This window comes from Artemia franciscana, chromosome 9 (genome assembly GCF_032884065.1).
Source record: "Artemia franciscana chromosome 9, ASM3288406v1, whole genome shotgun sequence".
Lineage (NCBI taxonomy): Eukaryota > Metazoa > Arthropoda > Branchiopoda > Anostraca > Artemiidae > Artemia > Artemia franciscana.
This window is the reverse complement of record NC_088871.1, coordinates 7699569-7723943: the sequence shown is the minus strand read 5'-3', so window position 1 is coordinate 7723943 and position 24375 is coordinate 7699569. Positions and strand designations below refer to the sequence as shown.

At 36.1% G+C, this 24375-nt stretch overlaps 1 protein-coding gene across 6 annotated transcripts in view; it reads left to right on the top strand.

The window, feature by feature from the left end:
* The window catches only part of LOC136030951 (zinc transporter ZIP10-like), a 124760-nt gene that overhangs the window by 56108 nt on the left and 44277 nt on the right, over positions 1-24375 (top strand). For all 6 annotated transcript variants that reach the window (XM_065710083.1, XM_065710084.1, XM_065710086.1 and 3 more), the window contains exon 3: positions 3225-3458. In XM_065710083.1, coding sequence (XP_065566155.1) covers positions 3225-3458 — 234 coding nt within the window. The remainder of the gene's footprint in view (positions 1-3224; positions 3459-24375) is intronic.

Here is a 24375-nt window from a genome sequence, read left to right as displayed (position 1 = left end):
ATATGATATTGATGATTCTAAGAGGCGTAAGACCCTTCTCCGACCTTTGTTTGGAAATATCCTGATCCGCTTAAACCTTTAGAGCAAGAACCTTGAGACAAAGAGATTGAGTAGATGGAGTTCTAGGGGCGTGCTCTACTTTCTAAAAGAAAAAATAACCTTTGCCAGGGAAGTGCATGAGTTCGCTGGAGATGTACTTTATACATAGGTGTAACTCAAGAAGACTTTCTCTGCAGGGACGTAGCTCCAGCATTATTTTGGAGGGAAGAGGGGTCCATATCCGAATTGTCAAGTGGCATTGGCTGTATAACAATTTTTTCTTTTAATTTTTTCGGTGTAGGGGGGGGGGTGACATCATCCCCCTTCGAAAAGACGCCCCTATTTCCCTGGTTTATTTTAGACCTTTGACTTTTCAGTCAAGGTGCTAGCAGGCTCAGGTTCCAAAGTCAGGAATTCCCTGGACTAATTGTGGATCCAAGGATGCCAGGAGGACAAGGCCCAAGGCCCCCAAGATTTTTCGGCACCCTATTTCTTGATTTTTTTTTCTGTTTTTCACTCTTGTTTAAAATCAATTTCTCAATTTGGTCGATTATTGGGGCCCTTGTCACATTGCTTCCCCCCCTAAGTCTTGATCTAGATCGGCCCCTACCCTGGACCATTAAATTTTGAAAGATAGCACTTGGGCTGTTGAACAGGTTGGCACCTTTCTAATAAATTTTGAGCGAACCTCAGCTCGCCAGCTAGCTACCAAAGAGGCTGCCAATCCTCGAACTACCCTCGAAATGCCCATTGACCTCCTCTGGGCATCATTATGATTGGATCTTCATGTGACTGGAGGAATAAAGAGAATATGGCTCCTCTGACCCCATTCCCTCTCTCAACGCCGTTTCTTGAATCATTTCTCTGTGGTAATTAAATATTTGTCTCAAAATAGAAACTTGTTTTTACCGATGAAATAAGCGTATATTACATCTTCAGCAAAAATAGTTTCCGGTAGTTAAATTTTATTTCAAAGTAAGCATACGAAGTAAGCATACAAAAAAACGGAAATTATCTTACAAAGACACATACTTAATTTATTTAAAGTCAGCAGAATAGAAAGTCAGCAATAACCCTTTCTAGGGCTGTAATGAAAGAAAGGTTGAGATGGCTAGGCCACGTTCTACGGATGAAGGATGACAGATTACCGAACATTGTCCTTTTTGGCCAACCGTCTGGGGCTACACGGAAAGCAGGTCGTCCTTGTCTGGGTTGAGAGGATGTCATAAATAGAGATTTAAAGGAAATGGGAACTTCTTGGGAGGGTGTAAAGAGGGAGGCTTTAAATAGATTAGGTCGGAGGGGGAGCGTGCGTAGCTGTGTTGGCCTCAGGTGGCTTGGTGCCGCAGTGAGCTATTAGTAGTAGTAGTAGTAGTAGTAGTAGCAAAATAGAACTTTTCTTTTTATAAATGACTTAGACATGTACTTATGTAAAGACACGAACAGTTACAATAAAACCCAAGAGCTATCCACACTCAGAAATTATGCATACCAGGTGGCGCATGCCAAGCGTTGCAGAACTATTCCAAGTTTTTCGGAGAATGTGCCTATCGCTTGGGGACTCTGCTATGCGTGGTGGAACTTTTTGGTAAACGTGGTGTTCCGAGATGTACACTAGATGGTGGGAAGTGGGCAATCCCCTCCTCATCCACGCCAAATGATTCGGTAAAAGCTTCTGGAAAATGTTTCAATTTGCTACAGCTGCCCAAAAATTTTTAATGAAAAATAAAATTCTGCATAAAGTTCAATTTGCTACCAGGCATTTTAGTTCTTACGTTGAAAAATCTTATATCAAATATAAAACACACTGCTCGAACTACAAAGTATACTCACTAAAGTACAAGCTACATTCTATCACTTGGGTGATTTGAAGGAGTGGTAGCCGATTTGCAGGAGTGGTAGCTCATTTGCAGAATTAAATTTCGATTTAAGTTTGACTTGTTTGTTCATTTTAATTTCTGTTTTTTTTCTCATTTATTCATCCATTGTATATGTTTCGTTTTATTGTTATTTTTAATTTACGTTTGCTCGTTTTAGATTTTAGCATCATTATTGTCTTTTTTTTTGGAAAATTGTTTTTGAAAAATATTTCCAATACACGAAATTTCCTTTTATGACTTCTAATCCACAGGTCAGGTTTGCAAGAGACTGTTGTAATTTAATTGGTATTCGCTCTGAAGGTCCTCCTATTTAAATTTGAATAAAAATCCGCCCCCCCCTTTATGCAATTCAGTTTGAGTAATTTCAAAGGAATCTTTTATTTTCAAATTAAAATTTTTATGTATGCAGTTTTAGGGGTTGTTCGCTGAAGGGGGAGGCGGAAGGTGAAGAATTTGGGAATATTCCATGCTTATAGAGAAAAGAACTTAACGTGCCTCCTCCCCTTGAAACTTGCCATTTCCCTTTTCAACATAATTTGTCCATTTTCTACTTTTTCTTAGTTTTATCATCCTTCCGAATACTGGGTTTCTTTGAAACCAACTCTTTCGTGTGGCCGCCTCAGTTTGTAGACTGCCTTTAACATTAACAAGTAATGTTTAATTAACCGTTATTTCTGCACTTTATTTTAGTAACCTAGATAAAGACAATGTCGGTTGATTTACCTGTGTTCTCTCCTCTGTAGTCAATTTTCAAGGTACGCTTGTCCACTCAGAATCCCCTAAAAATTTCAAATCGATTCCCCGAGTCGTTTCCGACGTATTGCTGATATACTTTTTTTGATTAGCAGGATACATATTCTGTAATTCGATTCGCCCCCCCCTACTTCACCGTGAATAGATTCTGTTTTCCACTGAGGTCAATAGTTTAAAAATGTTTAGTTGGATTGAAGACGCAATGTTTTTGCAACAGAAATGCATAATAATGAGAAAGAAGCCAAAATAAGACTCTTATAATCAATCTTAAACTTTCATGCATTGTACTGAACAATGAAGCTAAGCGTCAAATGAACATAAGTTGCCACAATAGAGGGTCATTTGGCCGCCCGCAAATCCCCTAAGAGGACAGAGTAGTATTTGCGCTTTAGCGAAAACTAAAAAAAAATGTTAAGTGAAAATCATATTTAGCCTTTTGTTTTTTTCCAGTAAATTTGGAAGCAGTACATTTAAAAGGAAGAACCCACTGACAAAAATAAGGGCTTTCTGAAACACATCTAAAACTCACAAGTAATTAATTCTGTTTTCTAGATTCTTACGGATCTGCCCCTAACTGAAATCATTATTTGTGCTGGTTTTTTCATGGTTTACTTAGTTGAAGAAGTGGTCCACATATTTGCTGATCGATTTGCAAGGAATAAGACTGACAAGTCACTTCATCGGGCTTTGAGTGTGCGTCGATGCTCAGTTAGCCGAGCCCCTCCTACTGAAGAAGATGAATGCACTACAGAAGGGAAGCATGAAGTTGTAATCAGTTGCAATATGGTAAAGTATCTTCTAATACTAAGATCACTTACAACTTACCGTAGCACCTAGCCGCCTGAGTCCCACACAGGCACACAATCCTCCTTTATCCCAATTTATTCAAACACTCCCTCTTTACACCCTCCTTGGAAGTTCCCATTCTCTTAAATCTTCCCTTACGACATCCTCCGCCCCAACTGGGGACGACCTGCTTTTCGTTTAGCCCTGGATGGTTAGCCGAAAAGGACAATCTTTTGCTATCTGTAATCCTTCATTCGCAGAACATCCCCTAGCCATCTCAACCTTTCTCTCATTATAGCCCTAGAAAGCGGAATTGAATGGCACTTTCCGTGCAACATACTGTTTGAAATACGGTCAGTCAGTCGGGGACCCCAAGTAATCCGTAGGCAATTTCTCTGGAAAATTAACATTCTTATAACGATTACTAAAGGTTTGTCAAGTGGAAATTTTTATGGCACTTAGTATTTACCAAGTGACATATAACGATCGCAAATTCTGTCTGTCTGTCTGTCGGTCCTTGGTTTTGCTAGTTTAGCTACTTCCAGATAATTTAGGACGATGAAATATGGCAGGCGTATCAGGGACCAGACCAGATTAAATTAGAGATTGTTCTTTCTCCGATTCGACCATCAGGGTGGGGGGGGGGTGGGGGGCTTACGTTTAATTCGAAAAAATTAGAAAAAATGAGTTTTTTTTTAACTTAACGAACGGGTGATCGGATCTTAATGAAATTTGATATTTAGAAAGACATTGGGTCTCAGAGCTTTTATTTTAAATCCCGACTGGATCCGGTGACATTGGGGGGAGTTGGAGGGGGAAACCTCAAATCCTGGAAAACGTTTAGAGTGGAGGGATCAGGATGAAACTTGGTGGGAAAAATAAAAAAAAATATACTTTATAATGATGCTTTGCCGTAATCCAACGGTTTATTTCACATCCAGTGTTTAACTTTTGCAACAAGCTTATCAAACAGTTCGTGGTAACGAACTGTAGTAAGGAGCGATCCGGCTCAATAGTAACCAAAACTCTAAAAAATTGAATTTTGATATCAATAGCTACATCAAAAGAATCGCATTTTAATGCTGATCTTAAATATATGAGTTTCATCAAGTTTAGTCTTACCCATCAAAAGTTACGAGCCTGAGAAAATTTGCCTTATTTAGGAAAATAGGGGGAAACACCCCCTAAAAGTCGTAGGATGTTAACGAAAATGACACCATCAGATTCAGCGTCTCAGAGAACCCTACTGTAGAAGTTTCAAGCTCCTATCTACAAAAATGTGGAATTTTGTATTTTTTGCCAGAAGACAAATCACGGGTGCGTGTTTATTTGTTTTTTTTTTTTTTTTTTTTTTTTTTTTTCCCAGGGGTCATCGTATCGACCAAGTGGTCCTAGAATGTCGCAAGAGGGCTCATTCTAACGGAAATGAAAAGTTCTAGTGCCCTTTTTAAGTGACCAAAAAAATTGGAGGGCATCTAGGCCCCCTCCCACGCTCATTTTTTTCCTAAAGTCGACGGATAAAAATTTTGAGATAGCCATTTTGTTCAGCATAGTCGAAAACCATAAAAACTATGTCTTTGGGATGACTTACCTCCCCACAGTCCCTGGGGGAGGGGCTACAAGTTACAAAATTTGACTAGTGCTTACATATAGTAATGGTTATTGGGAAGTGTGTAGGCGTTTTCAGTAGGATTTTTTGGTTGGGGGAGGGGTTGAGAATAGGGGGATAGGCTAGGGGAGCTTTCCATCGAGGAATTTGTCATGGTAGAAGAAAATTTCCATGAAGGGAGCGCAGGATTTACTAGCATTATTAAAAAAAAACAATGAAAAAAGAAATATGAAAAAGTTTTTTTCAGCTGGAAGTAAAGAGCAGCATTAAAACTTAAAACAAACAGAAATTATTACCCATATGAGGGGATCACCTCCTCCTAATACCCCGCTCTTTACGCTGAAGTATTTTTAGTAATTTCAACTATTTATTTTACGGCTTTGGTGATTCAGGGGTTATTCTTAATGAATTGGGACAAAATCTAAGCTTTAGTGTAAAGAGCGAGGTACTGACGAGGGGGCGAACCCCCTCATATATGTAATAAAAACATGAGAATACAAAACTTCTTTACGTAAGCTAATTTATAAGTTACGTATATCTTTTACTAAAAACAAGATTAGTAAAAAATTAAAAGTTCTAGTTGCCTTTATTTTAATTAACCAAAAAATCGGAGGGCAACTAGGCTTCCTCCCCCGCTCTTTTTTCTCAAAATCATTCAATCAAAATTATGAGAAAGTCATTTAGCAAAAAAAAAAAATAATAAATATGCAAATTTCGTTTTAATTATTCCTCTGCGGGGAGCCAAAATCAAAACATGCTTTGATTGAAAAACGTTCAGAAATTAAATAAAAAAAAAACAAGTTTTTTAACTGAAAGTAAGGAGCAAAATTAAAACTTAAAATGAACAGAAATTACTTCGTATATGAAAGGGGCTGCTTCCTCACCAACATCCCGCTCTTTACGCTAAAGTTTTTTACTGTTTTAAAAAGAAGAGTTGAGGGAAAGAGTCAAACTTTAGCGTCAAGAGCGGGATGTTGGTGAGGAAGCAGCCCCTTTCATATACGAAGTAACCAAAAAATCGGAGGGCAACTAGGCTTCCTCCCCCGCTCTTTTTTCTCAAAATCATTCAATCAAAATTATGAGAAAGTCATTTAGCAAAAAAAAAATAATAAATATGCAAATTTCGTTTTAATTATTCCTCTGCGGGGAGCCAAAATCAAAACATGCATTGATTGAAAAACGTTCAGAAATTAAATAAAAAAAAACAAGTTTTTTAACTGAAAGTAAGGAGCAAAATTAAAACTTAAAACGAACAGAAATTACTTCGTATATGAAAGGGGCTGCTTCCTCACCAACATCCCGCTCTTTACGCTAAAGTCTTTTACTGTTTTAAAAAGAAGAGTTGAGGGAAAGAGTCAAACTTTAGCGTCAAGAGCGGGATGTTGGTGAGGAAGCAGCCCCTTTCATATACGAAGTAATTTCTGTTCGTTTTAAGTTTTAATTTTGCTCCTTACTTTCAGTTAAAAAACTTTTTTTTTTTTTTTTTATTACATTAGAAAATCAAAGGTGTTTCAGATCAATATTGATCAGATCAATGTTTTCTCAAGCAATGCTATATATACAGGAAGCGTATCACGGAATACGAGATACACTTTTGACCAAAGGTGTTGCCATATTGGATCCTATTTAAGTCCAAACTGATAAAATTCGCTTCAAGGATAAGTCTAGGTCGAATATCGGATTTAAATGTCTGTGTATAGTTCATGAGTGAAATTTTACGGATATACAAATGATGTTATTCGCGAGTTGTGTAGCGAAGCTTTTTCTCTGGAATTTGCGACTAGCGGAAACCTGAATGACCCTTATCTGATAGAAGACAGAAACTGGATAGACTTGAAAGCGAATCCACGCTGCTAGTTGATTTTATTGTTGGCTAGCGTTGTTAGTTGTTTTTGGCTAGTGATTTTAGTGTTATATTCAAGTCTTACACTTACGGATTTAAAACAGGCTATAAATGTCACTGTTTTCTTTCTGTTGTAAATAAATAACTTCATAAATTGATTAGCATTTTGAAAACCTTGCAAAATCGTAACAGGGACCCAGTGACTAATATCTATTGATTAGACATGTTCATTAGGGCTATGACAGCATGGTCAGTATTCAAATTGGACTAAAGTGCTTTTATTTTCAGTGGATATTTGTGATCATTTTTGTTAGTCGGTCTTATAAATCAGCTTTACTTTCAATTGCATATTTCTGATGGGCCCTTTTTGCTGTTGCTTGCTGTGGAAAAAACCCTCCTGATCAAGATTGGTCCGGTCAAAGTTTGGGTCTAAGTGATAAATTCCATTTTGTCAGGCTTAGAACTACCTTGCCTGTTTAGGACTACCTCATTGACGCCATCTGTTGTCTAAGCACTCACTAGGGTATGTCGTAGAATCACCACAAATTAACCAATATACAAATTTCGACGAAATTTCTGGAGACCAGTCTCGAAAGGCCCACTCACAATAAGATTTTACTAATGCCTATATTTATCTGGAACTAATTTGAGTCAACCTGAATTTTTCATAGAATTTTCTAGCCAATCAGTAAATCCGTGAAATATCTGATTGGCTCAAATACTAACGCTAGCTATGTCTTGGTATTTGTAAATGAGCAGTAAGGTATGTGACGAAGCGAGGAACCTTATCTCTGAAACAAATATTTCACTAATATCTCGTTACTCGGTTTGAAGTCTCATGGTATTCCTTCATCTGTGTTTTTTTTTGTCAACTACAACATGATACTCCTGTAGCCCTCAGATCTAATCTGTCTCTGTCTCTGATCATTCTATTTATCATCTTCGTAACTCTGGCAATATCCGAATTTCATTCACATTATCAGTCAGATCAGGCTTCAATCTCCTTACTGCTTCTCCTGCTGACTGACTGGAAATTGTCAATCGTTGGTCTCCTGACAAATCCTGAACAGTTTTTGATTTTTTTTTGTATTTTGTCTTCTTTTCTTTTTATTGTTGTTTCTTATTTTATTTTTCTATTATACCCTTTATGATGGATGTATCTGGGCCAAGTCGGAGTTTTGTGTTGGGAATATTGTTTGCGCACGGGACTTTTCTGTCACTTGATTTTCGACGGGTAATGTGTAGTGGTTGGCTGTATATCAATGTTTTTTGTTGTATTATTTTTTTTTATTATTTCATTCTAGGCCATACATTCGGTGGAATATGATGACCTATTTGTCTTTTGTTGTCTGAATTTATTATTGTCCCCATTGTTGAATAACTATCTATCTAAATGAACAAATATTATGTTTAGTCCAGAACCTTTTTTTTGTGGCTCAGCTATTAAAAGTCTAGTATTGGAAAGGGTTTTAGTAAGAAGTTTCAGATAAAATGTTTATTTAAAACAAAAGACCCACAAAGGTTCAGTGGTTTTAATATAAGCACGTTCTCCTAAAAAGATCAGGATCACATTCCCCATCAGCCTGTAAAAAGATCATGTTCAGACAATCTGATCCTCATATTTTGGTGATAGAGTATTTGAAGCGGTTGCCTGTTGCCCTGTAAAAATGCTTTATAATACAGATAGATGGCTCTAAAAGCTGCTTTTCGTTTGGCCCTAGACGGTTGCCCGACAAGGAAGATCTTGGGCAATCTGTCATCCTTCATCCGTAGAAGGTATCCTATCCATCTCAATCTTTCTTTCATTTTAGCCCTAGAAAGCAGGAATGAACCACATATTTCGTTTAGCTTACTGTTTGAGATACGGTCAGTCAGTTGGGTACCCAAAACTATCCATACTTCTAGAAAACATCTAGCAAATCCTCCTCCGTTTTTTGAAGCACCCATGCTTCAGAACCCTACCTGACCACTGTAATCTGTGTGACAAATAGAATATTTGAAATCAAGGTTACATCTCTAACAGTCGTGGGTGCTTGTTTCTATCCTGGTTGAAACCAGTTTCACTACCGCTGTTTTGAGTACGTCGATGTTTTTCCGCTATACGTGTACCAATATTCAAAATTGTTTTTAAGTCATTACTCGTGGATTATTTAAAAGAACTCTGATTATCGTATTTCGTTATCACTATGTTGACTTAGATTATATTTATCTCTGATTATGCTGTCGCAGAATGTCCCGTGGCTCTAGTATATCCTATTATTAAGGAACATATCCAACCAGGAACACCTATTATACCGCAGTAGTGGTAAGCATATAAAGGGACTTACAAATGAGGATATGTACACTACGGTAGCCGGCGTTCAATTAATAAATAAGTTTTTTGTCCATAAGCTTTTAGTTCTTTATTATCTACTATAACCCTTCTCCATGGGATGACTACCCCACCGGGGGATATGATCCCACCATTTCAAGAAGGATAATCTGGAAGTGTAGAATTTAACTTACAATTTATTATCTTGGTCAAATTTGGGTTAAAATCAAAGTATACTTGTTATTTTGTTTTCCGTTAAAGTCTATTCCAGACTTCAGGAGGGGGATCGCCCCTTCGTTAACATCTCGTTCCTTACGGTAGAGTTTAAATTTTGTCCCAATTCGTTAAAAATGAATCCTGAAACACAAGTGTAGTTTAACTAGAACAAAAAGAAGTTTTTTTAAAAGTATTAAAAAACCTTAAAGTAGAGAGTGAGGTGTTGGGGAGGAGGCAACCTTTCATATATTTAATAATTTCTGTTCATTTTAAATTTTAATGTTGCTCCTTACTTTCAGCTGAAAAAACTTGTTTTTTTTTTATTTCATATGGGTTAGAATCAAAGGATGCTATTTTATTTTGAGTTAAAATCGATTTCGGGTTTAAGAATTATTTTTTCACTGTGTTTTAGTCGAATAAATCCGCTTTCTGCCGAAATTAAGTGAAGGTATGAATCTTGGACTAGTACATCAGTTTAATTTTTCGTTTTTTTCTAATGGTTTGCATTTCCTGTGTTTTATGAACTTAAAAAAAATTACTACCCTGGCGCCTTCCATGCTTAGATTAAAAAAACAAAAAAGTTACTGTTAGTCTCCTTTGAAAGTATCCTAATAATTTCTATGTTTTCGACTACATCCAGCATACCTGGCAGAAATGCTAAAATGCTTTGGTATCACCTTTCCTCTCTTCCACCAAGTGATGGTCCTTCTTCGGCTCATCTACATTGCTTTTCGAGTACAGGTATGGAAGGTTTAAAAGACCGCTACGTCTCCCTAAAGCTCATTTTTTAAATTTTGTCAAAAGGGAAGATTTCATATGAAGGTTGTTAACAAGGCGATTTATTTAGTCTACCCCCCTTTCTTTTCACTAGAAAAGGTTCTGTAGAATATCTTTGCCCTCTGTGTTGAAGGAAAAATTCTTGGCTCTTATCCTTTATCGAACAACAATTGGAATGACGCATCTGCTTTCACAAATATCAAAATTTATGAAAAATATCTTCAAAAGAACCGGAATTTCCTTAATCAATTTAAAGATGAAAAATAAAAGAAGAAGAAGAAAGAAAAAAAAAAAAACAGTATTTTTGGCACAAATTCAGCCGAGTTTTCTTGAAATATTGAAATGCGTTTCCTGTAAGTACCCTCATATTGACAGTGAAAAATATGTGGTTAGAACCAATTTCTTAAAAGCATAGCTGAGCCAAATTACCATGATTTACCAGGCCTATTTTGAATTGAGCGCAACTTAAAAAAAACAAAAAAACATCATTTCGAATTATACTCCACCTCAGAAGACCCATGAACTATTTATATGCGACACAATAAAATACAAATTAGCTTAATTCATACTAAAAATGGGCCATATTAGAATCTAGTATAAACCAAAACCTAGGGATAATCTAGTCCAGTCAAGACCTAAAATTTAGTGTAGACTACAATACTTTCTTTGAAATACTGGAAAATAGGAACCAGAGAGCTATAAGGTTAAAACCCGTCCCCTTTGTAAAAAAAAAGAAATTTATTTGTACATCTCGGCTGAGGTATTTCAAAAGTCGTTCTTCGAAATTTGTCCGAAGACTTCGATTCATACCTCCACCCCCCGCTTCTTCCTGCTTAAACAGAAGATTGGTTGAATTTGTTTTCCCTAATATTGTTTGGTTTTGGACGTGTTTCACCTTTTCCGGAAGGTATTTTTCTGACTCAAAAAATAGTTGGACATTGAAGCTTTTGAATTTGAAATTGTCTTTGCTTTAAAAAAGAAAATTCTTCTTAACAACATCAGCTTCTTCATGATGACCAAATAACTATGTAAAACTTTTTTAATTTTTTTCCCAAAATTCTTCGCAAAAATCCCAAAATCGTATGCTAGAATAGATGATTATAAGAGTTTTTAGGTTGCCATATTAGGAAATAGATTTCAGTTGGTTTATCGGATGGATGTGCTTCAGGACCCATGGGTAGGTGTGGCGAAGAGTATTTTTATGCCTTAATTTTCTTTTTGGGTTCCGTCTGGTGCTACCACTCCATGACCATTCTAGGGAGTCTATCTTTTCCCCATGTGAGTAACATAACATACCCCAAGTAGCGCTATCGTCGTTAGCGTATGAAATTTTATGTGGGGCTGCGCGATCCAGAGGCCTGTTAACCTCCCAGCTATACGGCTTAAAATTTGCCTCTGGTCATGAGTCGAAGTACCAACCTTTCGGTAAACTGCTGAGAGCGCGAACCGATAGCGCCAATGAAGCTTACCTATTTAGTTATATTTTGACGGTCTATCGTCATCAATGTGGATTTTTTGCAGTTTAGATATTTACCGCTTGATATTTACTAAGTGACATATAGCGATTGCAATTTCTGTCTGTATGTCTGTCTGTCGGTCCCAGTTTTGCTAGTTTGGGCACTTCCATATAAACTAGGACGGTGAATGTTGGCTGGCATATCAGGGACCAGACCAGATTAAAATAGAAATAGTCGCTTCCCCGTTTCGACCTTCTGGGGGGGGGGAGCGAACGAGATAGTTGATAATAATTTTATTTGCCAATAAAACAAATGATTGTTGCTCTTAAGTATGGCCTGCTGGTCTAGTAGTATGATTCTTACTTAGGGTGTGAGAGGTTTCAGGTTCGAATACCGGACTACTCCAATTTTTAAATGAAGATCCGAAGCTAGACCCGAATCGTGAAAATTGAGGTATTTTTATCTCTCGAATGGGTGATTGGATCTTAATTAAACTTGATATATAGAAAGATATCATGTCTCAGATGCCCCATTATCAATTCGGATCAGATTCGGGAACATTGGGTGAAGGGGGAAACGGAAATCTTGGGAACCGGAAATCTTGGAAAAAGCTTAGAGAGGAGAGATCGGGATGAAACTTGATGGGAAGAATAAGCACAAGTTCTAGACACGTGATATACATAACCGGACCATATCTGATCTCTTCGGGGGGTTGGGGGGATTTCTAGTGCTTTGGCGAGTTCGGGAATAAGCACAATTTCTAGATGCGTGATTGACAAAATGTGACCGGACTCGATCTCTCGTCACAAGTGCCATATGAGCTCTTAGCTCTTGTTAAGCTATTGAATCAACTTAATTGTATATTTAGACAATTATTATCAAACATCGACCAGTATCCACAAGTTTACTGATTTGTTTAATTTTCTCGCACAGCACCAAACGTTCTACATTCTTTTTTATACTAACCAGCATTTATTAATTGAAACCCGATTGATCTGATACGATATTAAAAGGAAAGTATCCATAAGAAAGGGTAGATAAGGCTATAATAAGTACAAAATATATGACATAAAATAATGCTGACAAATGCACGTAAAAACACGTCACGGTAAATGAGGGAGGTGGTATAAATAACAAAGAATATGGGAGAGGGAATTCCAATTTAAGTTATACTTAATCGCCAAAGTTTTGTTCTTTTTAGTTTTCTAATTTTTTGTGGCATGAATAGACATCATCAGACTGTTTGTCAGAAATGTTTTCCAGAAATCCAGCAACACCCTTTTTTGGCCTTTGTCATAACTTCTCATTTTCAGGTAAAGTTGTGGGAATTGCCAAAACTTGCGTCATATATTTGGATGAAAATCAATTTTCCGTTCGGTCCGTATTTTTTGCCCTTCGCTCTATTCTTTCTTGTATCCTAAATAGTTATAAAAGTTTCTGTCAATAAAAAAAGAAAATGTCCTGAGGGGATGTCTTCCGTGTTGATTCATTTCCAATTAAGTGCCTACTGCTGTTTTTGTTTCATAGTCTATAATCACGTGGCTTGTAATAGCCACGTGATCATGAATAATCATATCCATGATATGATTATTCATGGTACGGCCGCGATAATTATATTCCATAATACAGCTCCTTTAAGGGCCACCTTGTTGACCCAATGAGGGCTTGGTTTGAGTATCTGTTAATTAAGACACCACTTGCTGGTAAGGACCCTACTAGGGAGAGGGCAAAAGAGGGTTAGCTCGACTTCAGAAAAGCAAAAATAGACAAAATGTACAAAATATTATAGTATTTGGGAGAAAAACTTTCCGTGAAAAAATTTATTATCAAACATTCACCCTGTCCCCATGGGAACGTGCTTTCAGACCCCTTTTTCTTCCAGAAAACGTTCAGGAAATAATTATGATTCACATTATTACCATGAGCTTACACAACTTCACTCATTTTGAAACCATTCCAATCTTCTTTGGATAGGACTTTTCCTTATCGCTGTATTCTACATCTTTTTCTGTTACCTGTATAGCACCGAAAATATAATGAAAAAGCGAAAATTTCTAAAACTGAAAAAGAAAATATTTCTTCGAATTTAGTACGTATAAGACGCATTAAGATGATTATCTGTTAATTAGGACAAACCTGGCAGGAAAGGGCGCCCACAAGGTAGGGCGAAGGGGCATTTTTTTCCCTTTAGAAACCCAAAAATATAAAAAAATACCAGTCCAAATACTAGACCACGAAAATCCTTTTCGCAGTTATTTTGCAAGTGAAAAAAAAGGATATAACGTATTTGGAGATTAATAGTACTGAAAACAGGTGTTGTGACAAGGTTAAACTTTTCATAGAAGAAAATCAAATTAAGAAGAAAGTGAACGAAAGAAAGGAAGAAGAAAGAGAAAGAGAAAAGGAAGAAAAAAGAAGAAAAAAGAAAGTTATCACAAGAAAAGAAGTTTTTTCTACGATTCTCGAGTGTCCTATTTTCTTTAATACTTCTTTTGAGTACCTAATTAACTAAGACGGTGCTGACTGACAAAGAAACCCACAGGGAGAGGCATAATATTTTATGCCTCTAAAAAAATGCAAAATATTTTAAGCATTCACTAAAAAACACAAACTTTTCTGGCTAAAACTAATTATTTGAAAAGTCTTGGCCCCATGAAATTTACCCAACCTCTCTCTTTCCAGAACTGTTGCAATATCTTTGTATAGGACTTTGCCGTGTTGTTATATCCCTTTCAGTTTTGACTAATAATGTTATGTCTTAGTTGTGCAAATACTTCTCTTTGTCGAAAATTTGGCTTTGGGAAATTTAATTTACTCAAGCAAAACAAGGGAAAAAGGTTGTAAACTTGTTTGTGTGGGAAAAACCTTGGAAATTTGAATAGACGATGTTGGAACTGGAGCGTTAAAAGTAATAATGCAATTGGCACTTTGTCAAAATGAAACAAAGCTAGTTGGATTTCTTTGACAAGAATCATTAGCTATTTTCTTCTCTAAAATTCAATTTGTTTCTGTTTGTTAGTATCCTAGACAATTCTCTTTTTATGGATCTTCTTGTTAGGAAGAAATCTGTATCCCTCGTAATTGTCACTGTAACTAACCGAATTTGGGCTAAAAAACTTGAAGCATTACTTCTTGGATAATCGGTATAAGCATAATCGGTACATCGGTATATACAGGATCAAATAAAAAAAAAACAAGTTTTTTCAACTGAAAGTAAGGAGCGACATTAAAACTTAAAACGAACAGAAATTACTTCAAGGGGCTACTTCCTCATCAACGCCCCGCTCTTTACGCTTAAGTTTGACTCTTTCTCTCAACTCTTCTTTTTAAAACAGTAAAAAACTTTAGCGTAAAGAGCGGGGTGTTGATGAGGAAGCAGCCCCTTTCATATACGAAGTAATTTCTGTTCGTTTTAAGTTTTAATGTCGCTCCTTACTTTCAGTTGAAAAAACTTGTTTTTTTTATTTAATTTCTGAACGTTTTTGAATCAATGCATGTTTTGATTTTGGCTCTCTGCAGAGAAATAATTAAAACGAAATTTGCATTTTTTTTTTTTTTTTTTTGGCTAAATGGCTTTCTCATAATTTTGATCGAATGATTTTGAGAAAAAAGAGCGAGGGAGGAAGCCTAGTTGCCCTCCAATTTTTGGTTAATTAAAAAGGCAACTAGAACTTAATTTTTTACGAATCTTTTTATTAGTAAAATATATACGTAACTCATAAACTAGCTTACGAAAAGAATGTTTTATTCTCATGTTTTTATTACACATATGAGAGGGTTCGCCCCCTCGTCAGTACCTCTCTCTTTACACTAAATCTTAAATTTTGTCCCAATTCATTAAGAATGACCCCTGAATCACAAAAGCCGTAGAATAAATACTTGACATTGCTAAAAACACTTGAGCGTAAAGAGCGAGGTATTAGGAGGAGGTGAGCCCCTCATATGGGTAATAATTTCTTTTCGTTTTAAGTTTTAATGCTGCTCCTTACTTCCAGCTGAAATAAACTTTTTCATATTTACTTTTTCATTGTTTTTTTTTTTTTTAAATAATGCTAGTAAATCCTGCGCTCCCTTCATGGAAATTTTCTTCCCCCATGACAAATTCCTCGATGGAAAGTTCCCCCAGTATATCCCCCTCTTCTCAACCCCTCCCCCCAACCAATCCTCCTGAAAACACCTGTACACTTCCCAATAACCATTACTATATGTAAGCACTGGTCAAAGTTTGTAAATTGTAGCCCCTCCCACGGGGACTGTGGAGGAGTAAGTCGTTTCCAAAGACATAGTTAAAAGGTTTTTCAAATACGTTGAATAAAATGGCTATCTCAGAATTTTGATCCGTTGACTTTGGGAAAATAATTAGCGTGGGACGGGGCCTAGGTGCCCTCCAATTTTTTCGGTCACTTAAAAAGGACACTAGAACTTTTCATTTCCGTTAGAATGAACCCTCTCGCAACGTTCTAGGACAACTGGGTCGATACGATCACCCCTGGGAAAAAGAAAAAAGAAGAAAAAAGAAAAAAACAAACAAATAAACACGCATCCGTGATCTGCCTTCTGGCAAAAAATACAAAATTCCACATTTTTGTAGATAGGAGCTTGAAACTTCTACAGTAGGGTTCTCTGATACGCTGAATCTGATGGTGTAATTTTCGTTAAGATTCTATTACTTTTAGGGGGTGTTTCCCCCTATTTTCTAAAATAACACAAATTTTCTCAGGCTCGTAACTTTTGGTGCGTAAGACTAAACTTGATGAAACTTATATATTTAAAATCAGCATTAAAATGCGATTCTTTTGATGTAGCTATTGGTATCAAAATTCCATTTTTTAGAGTTTTGGTTTCTATTGAGCCGGGTCGCTCCTTACTACAGTTCGTTACCACGAACTGTTTGAAAAATAAATTGGGCGTGTGTTGGAAATGATTAACTATCGAAGACCTTTGAGTCATTTTTGCTGAAAAACTGGGCTAAAGGGCAAAAAAACTTGAAGCATTTCTTCTTGGATAATCGGTATAAGCATAATCGGTACATCGGTATATAAAGGAAAAATATATTGGCCGTGTTTTGGAAATGATTAACTTTAATTGAATTAGAACCAATTTTCTAAGAAAACCTGTATTTTTTATGAAAACTGAAATCACGTCCAAGGGACAGAGCATTCTCGTGTTCAAGAAGAGACATGGATGGCGAGTTGGGGGGGTACAGGTCCCTGTACACCATGTGAGGCCAATGCCCTGGATCTTAATAGTAGTGGCTGACTTTAAGTTTGGGTTGTAGGCTTGGAAAATTATGCAAAGGAAAGAGAACAGTGCGAACTAGCTTGATTTTTTGTAGAGGATTTGCAAATCACGTTTGATTAACCACGATATGTACATATTGTGTGGATAATTCGCATATATACAATCTTGGCAAGTTTGATAAAAATTTAAAAAATCTGGTTCTAGCACTGATTCCAGCTATGCAATATTCATTAATTTTGTAGTTTCCTATCTCAAGTTAATTGCATAAAAATTCTAGCATCATTATTTGAAAAGCGGGAAAGATCTCGTAATTGTACTTTCCGTCACGAAAATTCTGCCATTAAGTGCAAGATGTCTGGGAACCCCTTTAGCTGTAGTTTCAAGGCCATGCATCCAAAAATATAGAATTTTTTAATTTTCCTAACGAGGATTGTTGTAGATGCATGTCATTTTATAAGGGATTATTTTACTAAATCAGACGTTGTGGAATATCAGGAGAAGGTTTATTGAACGGACACTGAGGGCTTTAGTCCAGTTCTTACTAGCAAAAACGTATTCTTTAGCTAAGGACTGATTTCTACCATTTTTAATCACAAAACAACAATCCAGGTAGTACCAGGATTGACCAGGGTAGCACCAACATGTGGTATTACCAACATTTTGGAATAGCCAATCGGCTAAGGACTATGAAAATACATATACATAGCGACTCAGTTATAGACCCTATTTTGTCGTATAATGACGTATTTTTCGCTTAATGGGTCGAATAAGTAAGCGTTTGCTTCTGGCGGATGTTGGAGATGCTATCAAACCGAAATGAATTGTTATTACTCGTAGATGCTGCTTACACAGCATTATTAATGGTTATACGCTATTTCATAATTGTGAACCAAATACTAGAGTGTTTGGTCATTGGATCCTTTTTAGGGCGGGCGGGGGGGTTGACACCTCAGAAAGGGCCTTCCTTGTCCCAAATTCTTGAAATTCGTGTGACAGGTCCTCCAGATAAATATGAGGAGAAGGGCTTCAGGACCTAAGCCTAATTTAGAGGTTAGAGGGTTATTCTAAGCCTGATTTAAGATAATCCCGAGTATGATAGTAAAAAAGATAGGAATTTAATGTTTTTTTTTTTTACCGAAAGTAATAACCGAAAGTAAAAATTAAACCTGAAACGAAATTACCGAAAGTAAAAAAAGAAGTTACCGACTTCTTGAAGTTACCGAAAGTAAACATTAAACTTGAAACGAACAGAAATTATCCTATATATCAGAATTCTGCCACCCCCTTAAGCCCCCAGCTCTTTACGCAACAAATTTTAACTATAAAGATGTTGATTACTCCTTTGAATTTCTGTTTGAATTGTGTTTCATTTATTCATTTGTAGTAATATCTGTTGGTTTAAGTTTGAATTATTGAGTGGCTTTCTAGAAGATTGTTTTCTTCTAGATGATGGTTTCTAGAGAGGGTTCTCTTCTAGATGTTTTCTTTTATTTTGTTCTAGAAAATCTATATTTTCTAGAGGATGTTCTTTTTCTTTAATTAATCCACGAGAAAATAACATTTATCGTTTACCGTTTATCCGGTAAAACTAGCAATCTTAGATTGTTTCCTAGTTTTTCAGCATCTACAAGCGTGGAGGTATGTATATCTTCCCGTGTAAGTATGGTGGGAGGGGGGGCACAAAGTTTAAAAATATCATTTTTACGTCAACATTTTCAAACTTTCTTTCTGGAAGTGCTGCAAATAATTATGTAGGATTTAAAAGGGAGTAGTATTAAACCCTTAACTCCCTTCATGTGGGGTATCCAAGTGCGCAATAAGGGTGCTGGGAGGAGACAGTTGTTTTCTATGTTTGAAGTTCTTATTCATTCAAATTTCTGCTTGTTTTGGGTTTCATTTATTCATTGATAGTAATTTCTTTTCGTTTTAAATTCGAATTATTATATGGCTTTATTTCCAATTGTCCTGGGTTTCAACAGGGCTCTTATTGCAGAGACCTAAGTTTTAGCAGGAAACACTAGTTTTTATGGCAATTTACTGGTATTTATCCAAGTATTTACCAAAAGTATTTACCTTGGTATTTACCAAGTGACATAAAGCGATCGCAACTTCTGTCGGTCTGTCAGTCTGTCTGTCCCGGTTTTGCTAGTTTAGGCGCTTCCAGATAAGCTTGGACGATCAATTTGGCAGGCAATATGAGCTCTTGGCTCTTTGAACCTCGTCACAAGTGCCATATGAGCTCTTAGCTCTTGTTAATTACTGAAGCACTTAGAGTTGAAAAAAAGGGATGATGTGGAAATTAGTAAAAAACTATGAAAGAAACAAAAAAGGTTTGGTTCACTCATCACATATACTATGTATACTACCAGGAGACTGAGTTTGCTCAGTCTTTTTGAGGGTGCCATCATCCCTCTTATATAGGAATTTTTTTTTTTTACTTTTAAAAGAATATACAATTCCATTAACCCTTTTTCTCATAGTATTGCTACCATAAGAGTTAAACCTCAATGCAAAGAGTGGGTTGGGCTGGGGAGATCTTTTGGATTCCCTTATGTATAGAATAAACCTGATATGGGTGTTTAAAAAAATATAAGTTAGAAATATGTAAAAACTGAAACAAATGAAAACAAAGGGTGACATTTAAGCTTAAAATAAGCACAAGTTATGAGTCTACGGCCTCTCTAACGTCCAACCCTCCGCGCTTACGTTTCGCTTTTCCTTCAGTTCTTCAATGGAGAATGTTTCTTCTGAGTTTTTTTTCCATGGTGAATTTTCCATGGGTAGGGAAGTTTCCTGGGGGTGAGTTGTCATGGGAAATCATAAACTGGAAAATTTTGTAAGAATTTTTTGTGTGCCTTGCTTTCTCATTTCCGTCTCAATTTTACGCTTGGAGATGTTAAGGGTAATTATTCAGGGTAAATTTTCGCTGGGATTGAATTTTCTAGAGGATATTTCAGCGGGAAGGCTATTTCTCCGTAGAAGTGGGACCAGATTTCCTGGCATTTCTTAAAAAACGACCAGAAATTAAATTTTAATTGAAAATAAGTTTTTCAAGTGAACATAAGGAGCAACATAAAAACTTAAAGCGAACAGAAATTATCACGTATGTGAGCGGGTTTGCCCCCTTGTCAATACCTCACTCTTTGCACTAAAGTTTGAATTTTGTCCCAATTCTTTACGAACGACTCCCGAAACACAACGGTTGTTTATTTAGAACAATGAGAAGCCTTTTTAAAATCACTGAAAAACTTTAGCGTAAAGAGTATGGTGTTGAAGAGGAGGAAACCGTTCGTATATGTAATAATTTCTGTTCGTTTTAAGTTGTAATGTTGCTTATTACTTAGTTGAAAAAACTTATTTTTCTTTATTTAATTTGTTATGAATGAATTTTAGCGCTATTTCTAAACATCACCATTATTTCATCATACATCAATATCATCATCAACATCAATTGCTAACATCATCATAACAGAATGTGAAGGGGGTTGCCTCCTCAACACCTCTCTCTTTACGCTAAAGTTTGAATTTTGTCCCAATTCTTTAAGAACGACTCGTGTAACACAAGGGTAATTTAATTAGAACAATAAAAAGTTTTTTTTTAAATATTGAAAAACTTTAGCGTAAACAGTGAGGTGTCGAGGAGGAGGCAACCTTTCATATATGTAATAATTTCTGTTTGTTTTAAGTTTTGATGTTGCTCCTTACTTTCAGTTGAAAAAAAACTAGTTTTTTGTTTTGTTTTTTAATTTGTTACAAAGAAATCGTAGCGCTATTCCTAAATATCATCATAACTCGAAGCTCCTTTTTAGAATTTAGTTCCCAAAAGGCATTCATTCTTTTCTCTTGTTGAAGAATCGTTGAAAAATTATTCCTTTCATCTCTTCAGCCTTAAAAGGCTAAATAGATTTAAATTAAAAGATTTATGTGTTGGTAAGGATTTTTTTATGATTATTTCTAAGATAGTCCAAAAAGAACGGTGGGACAAAATTCTTTCTATATTATTAAATAAAAGAATGAGTTTCTTCAACTGAAAGTAAGGAGCAGCAGGAAACCTAAAACGAAAAACTCGAGAACAGACTGGTTTCTTCGTTAGTTTCTTTCAGCATAGGACGAGACAAGACAAAGACAAGTGACAGAATAGATGGGAAATATATGATTTGGACTATATATTCGCATATGAGGGGGGTGGGGGGTAAAAGGTTCGTGTGGGGGGGGGCTTACAAAAAAGCCTAAATTTGTTTGTATTCATTTTTTCATGGAGAGAGAGAGCTTGATTTCCTCGTTTTATTCAAGAACGATCAGAAATTAAATTTCTAAAAACAACTTTTTTCAACTGACAGTAGGGAGCAACATCAAGACTTAATACGAACAGAAATTATTACGTATATGAAAGGAGGTGCCTATTCCACAAGACTTTGCTCTTTACGCTTAAGCTTTGAATTTTTGTCCTAATTTTTTAAGAAAGATTCCTGAAACATAATGGCCGTTTAACTAGAACAACAAGCTGTTTCAAAAATCTATAAAAAAAAAACTTTGCGATGTGTAAAGCTCGAGTTTATAATGTGTAAAACACGAGAACAAACTGATTTCTTCGTTTGTTTCTTTATTACCTTTGAAACAAATTTGAGGTATATATTTGCACATTAAGGGGGGTGGGGGTAAAGTATAGCGGGTCTGCATGCAAAATATGCTGGGTACAATTATTCTGCATATTATGAAGTAAGAATTGTTTTCTTACTTCAAACTGTCCAAATACTTTACCCCCCCCCCTCCTTGTGTGCAAATAATGTATAACCCAAATTATAGATTTCCAATCTATTCGGTTACTTGTCTTTAGCTTGTCTCGCGCTAAGCTGAACGAAACTAATGAAGAAACCGGTTTTTTTCTTGAGTTTTACACAGCATAAGCTTGAGTGAGTGGCGTATAATACACAAGTACCAAAATTCTTACTCCATACAGAAAATAAAAACACAAAACTCAAATAAGATTCTCAAATTTGGAAAGCCTTTTTTCCAAGGGGGGTATTTTCCTTGGGGAGTATCTTCAAAGGGGTTTTTTTGGGGGGAGGGGTAAACGCCTAGAACCCTGAGGGGCAGTTCTGAACCCTTCTCTTGTTACGCTTAAAGTTTTTAGTGCTTTCAAAAACTTCTTATTCCAATTAAACTGACTTTGTGTATCAGGAGTCGTTTTTGAAGGCGTTAACGAATTAGAGAAAAAGTCGTGCTTTAGCATAAAGAAGAAGAGATCGAGGAGGGGGCAGCCCCCTCATGTGTGGGACAGTTTCTGTTCGTTTTAAGTTTCAGTGCTGCTCATTACTTTCAGCTGAAGAAAAAATAATTTATTTATTTTAGAGTTTCGGGTACTATTGGGTCGAGTCAGTTCTTACTTACAGCTCGTTACCACGAACTGTTTGAGTCTTTTCAGGGTGTTGGAATACTAATTTTAATGTGTTTAAACTCACCTAGGTTTTTTTTTATACCCCACAACCTTTTTTATTATGATAATATATAAGTTTTCTTTTGAAGATAAATTAAAAAAAACCTATGGAGGAAGGGGTTGTCAAAACAAAACAAAATCTGTGTTTTTCTCTTTTTGAATGCTTTTGTAGCTAGTCGTTTGTACCCCGGAAATACCCCCCCCCCCCTCGCGGCTGATTGGCCTACAATCACTTTCGGACTATAAAAGAAAGACCAGTTCTGATTCAATTTCTGATCGAATTAAATAAAAAAAACTAGTTTTTTTTAACTGAAAGTAAGGAGCGACATTAAACCTTAAAACGAACAGAAATTACTCCGTATATGAAATGGGTTGTCCCCTCCGCAGTCCCACGTTCTTTACGCTAAAGTTTGACTCTTTGCCACAATTCTACTTTTTAAAACAATTACAAACTTTAGCGTAAAGAGCGTGGGACTGCGGAGGGGACAACCCATTTCATATACGGAGTAATTTCTGTTCGTTTTAAGTTTTAATGTCGCTCCTTACTTTCAGTTAAAAAAACTAGTTTTTTTTATTTAATTTCTGAAAGTTTTTGAGTTAATGCATGTTTGATTTTGGCTCTCCGCACATAAATTTGTTGAAATGAAATTAGTATATTAATTTTTTTTTGGCTAAATGGCTTTCTCTTAGTTTTGATCAGACAATTTTGAGAAATAAGGGGTGGGGAAGGAGGCCTAGCTGCCCTCCAATTTTTCGGTTACTTAAAAAGGCTACTAGAACTTTTAATATTCAACGAACGTTTTTATTAGTAAAAAATATACGTAACTTAAGAATTAACTTACGTAACAAACTTTTATATTCTTATATTTTTATTATGTGTACGAGGGGGTTTGTACCCTCGTTAATACCTCGCTCTTTACACTAAATCGTAAGTTTTGTCCCAATTCTTTAAGAATGACCCCTGAATCAAAAAGGCCGTAGAATAAATAGTTGAAATCACTAAAAATATTCTAGCATAAAGAGCGAGGTATTTATCTCCTCCTAAATACCTCGCTCTTTATGCTAAAGTATTTTTAGAACCCCTCATATGCGTAGTAATCTCTGTTCGTTTTAAATTTCAATGCTATTCCTTACTTTCATTTGAAAAAAACGTTTTCATGTTTATTTTTTCATTGTTTTTTTTTTTTTTTTTTATAGTAATGCCTGTTGACTTTTGGAAAAAAATGAGCATGGGAGGGGGCCTATTTGCCCTCCAATTTTTTTGGTCACTTAAAAAGGGCACTAGAACTTTTCATTTCCGTTAGAATGAGCCCTCTCGCGACATTCTAGGACCACTTGGTCGATAAGATGACCCCTGGGGAAAAAAAAAACAAAAAAAAAACAAACAAACAAATAAACACGCACCCGTGATTTGTCTTCTGGCAAAAAATACAAAATTCCACATTTTTTAGATAGGAGCTTGAAATTTTTGCTAGAGTTCTCTGATATACCGAATGCGATGGTGTGATTTTCGTTAAGATTCTATGACTTTTAGGGGATGTTTCCCCCTTTTTTCCAAAATAGGGCAAATTTTCTCAGGCTTGTAACTTTTGATGACAAAGACTAAATTAATTGAAACTTATATATTTAGAATCAGCGTAAAAATTCAATTCTTTTAATGTATCTTTTAGCATCAAAATTCCGTTTTTTAGAGTTTCGTTTACTATTGAGCCGGGTCGCCCCTTACTACAGTTCCTTACCACGAACTGTTTAAAAAGAAAATAATTCGGTATTTTGGGGCTTCTGACATTATTACTCCTTTGCGGAAGTTAGGCTCAAAATTGAAAAAGGATTATATTTTTTCTCTGGGCCCCTTCCACCTCTTAGTTTGTTTATTTTCCCGTTAGTTTTCACCTGTTTTCGCTTTATAGTTGTGTTATCTCTTAGCAGTTATATACTCCATAATAGAGAGGCTCCGAACACCCAGCATTGTATATTAAGCTCTTAATTTGACGTTTTTTTCTAACGTGACCAGATTCATCCTGCG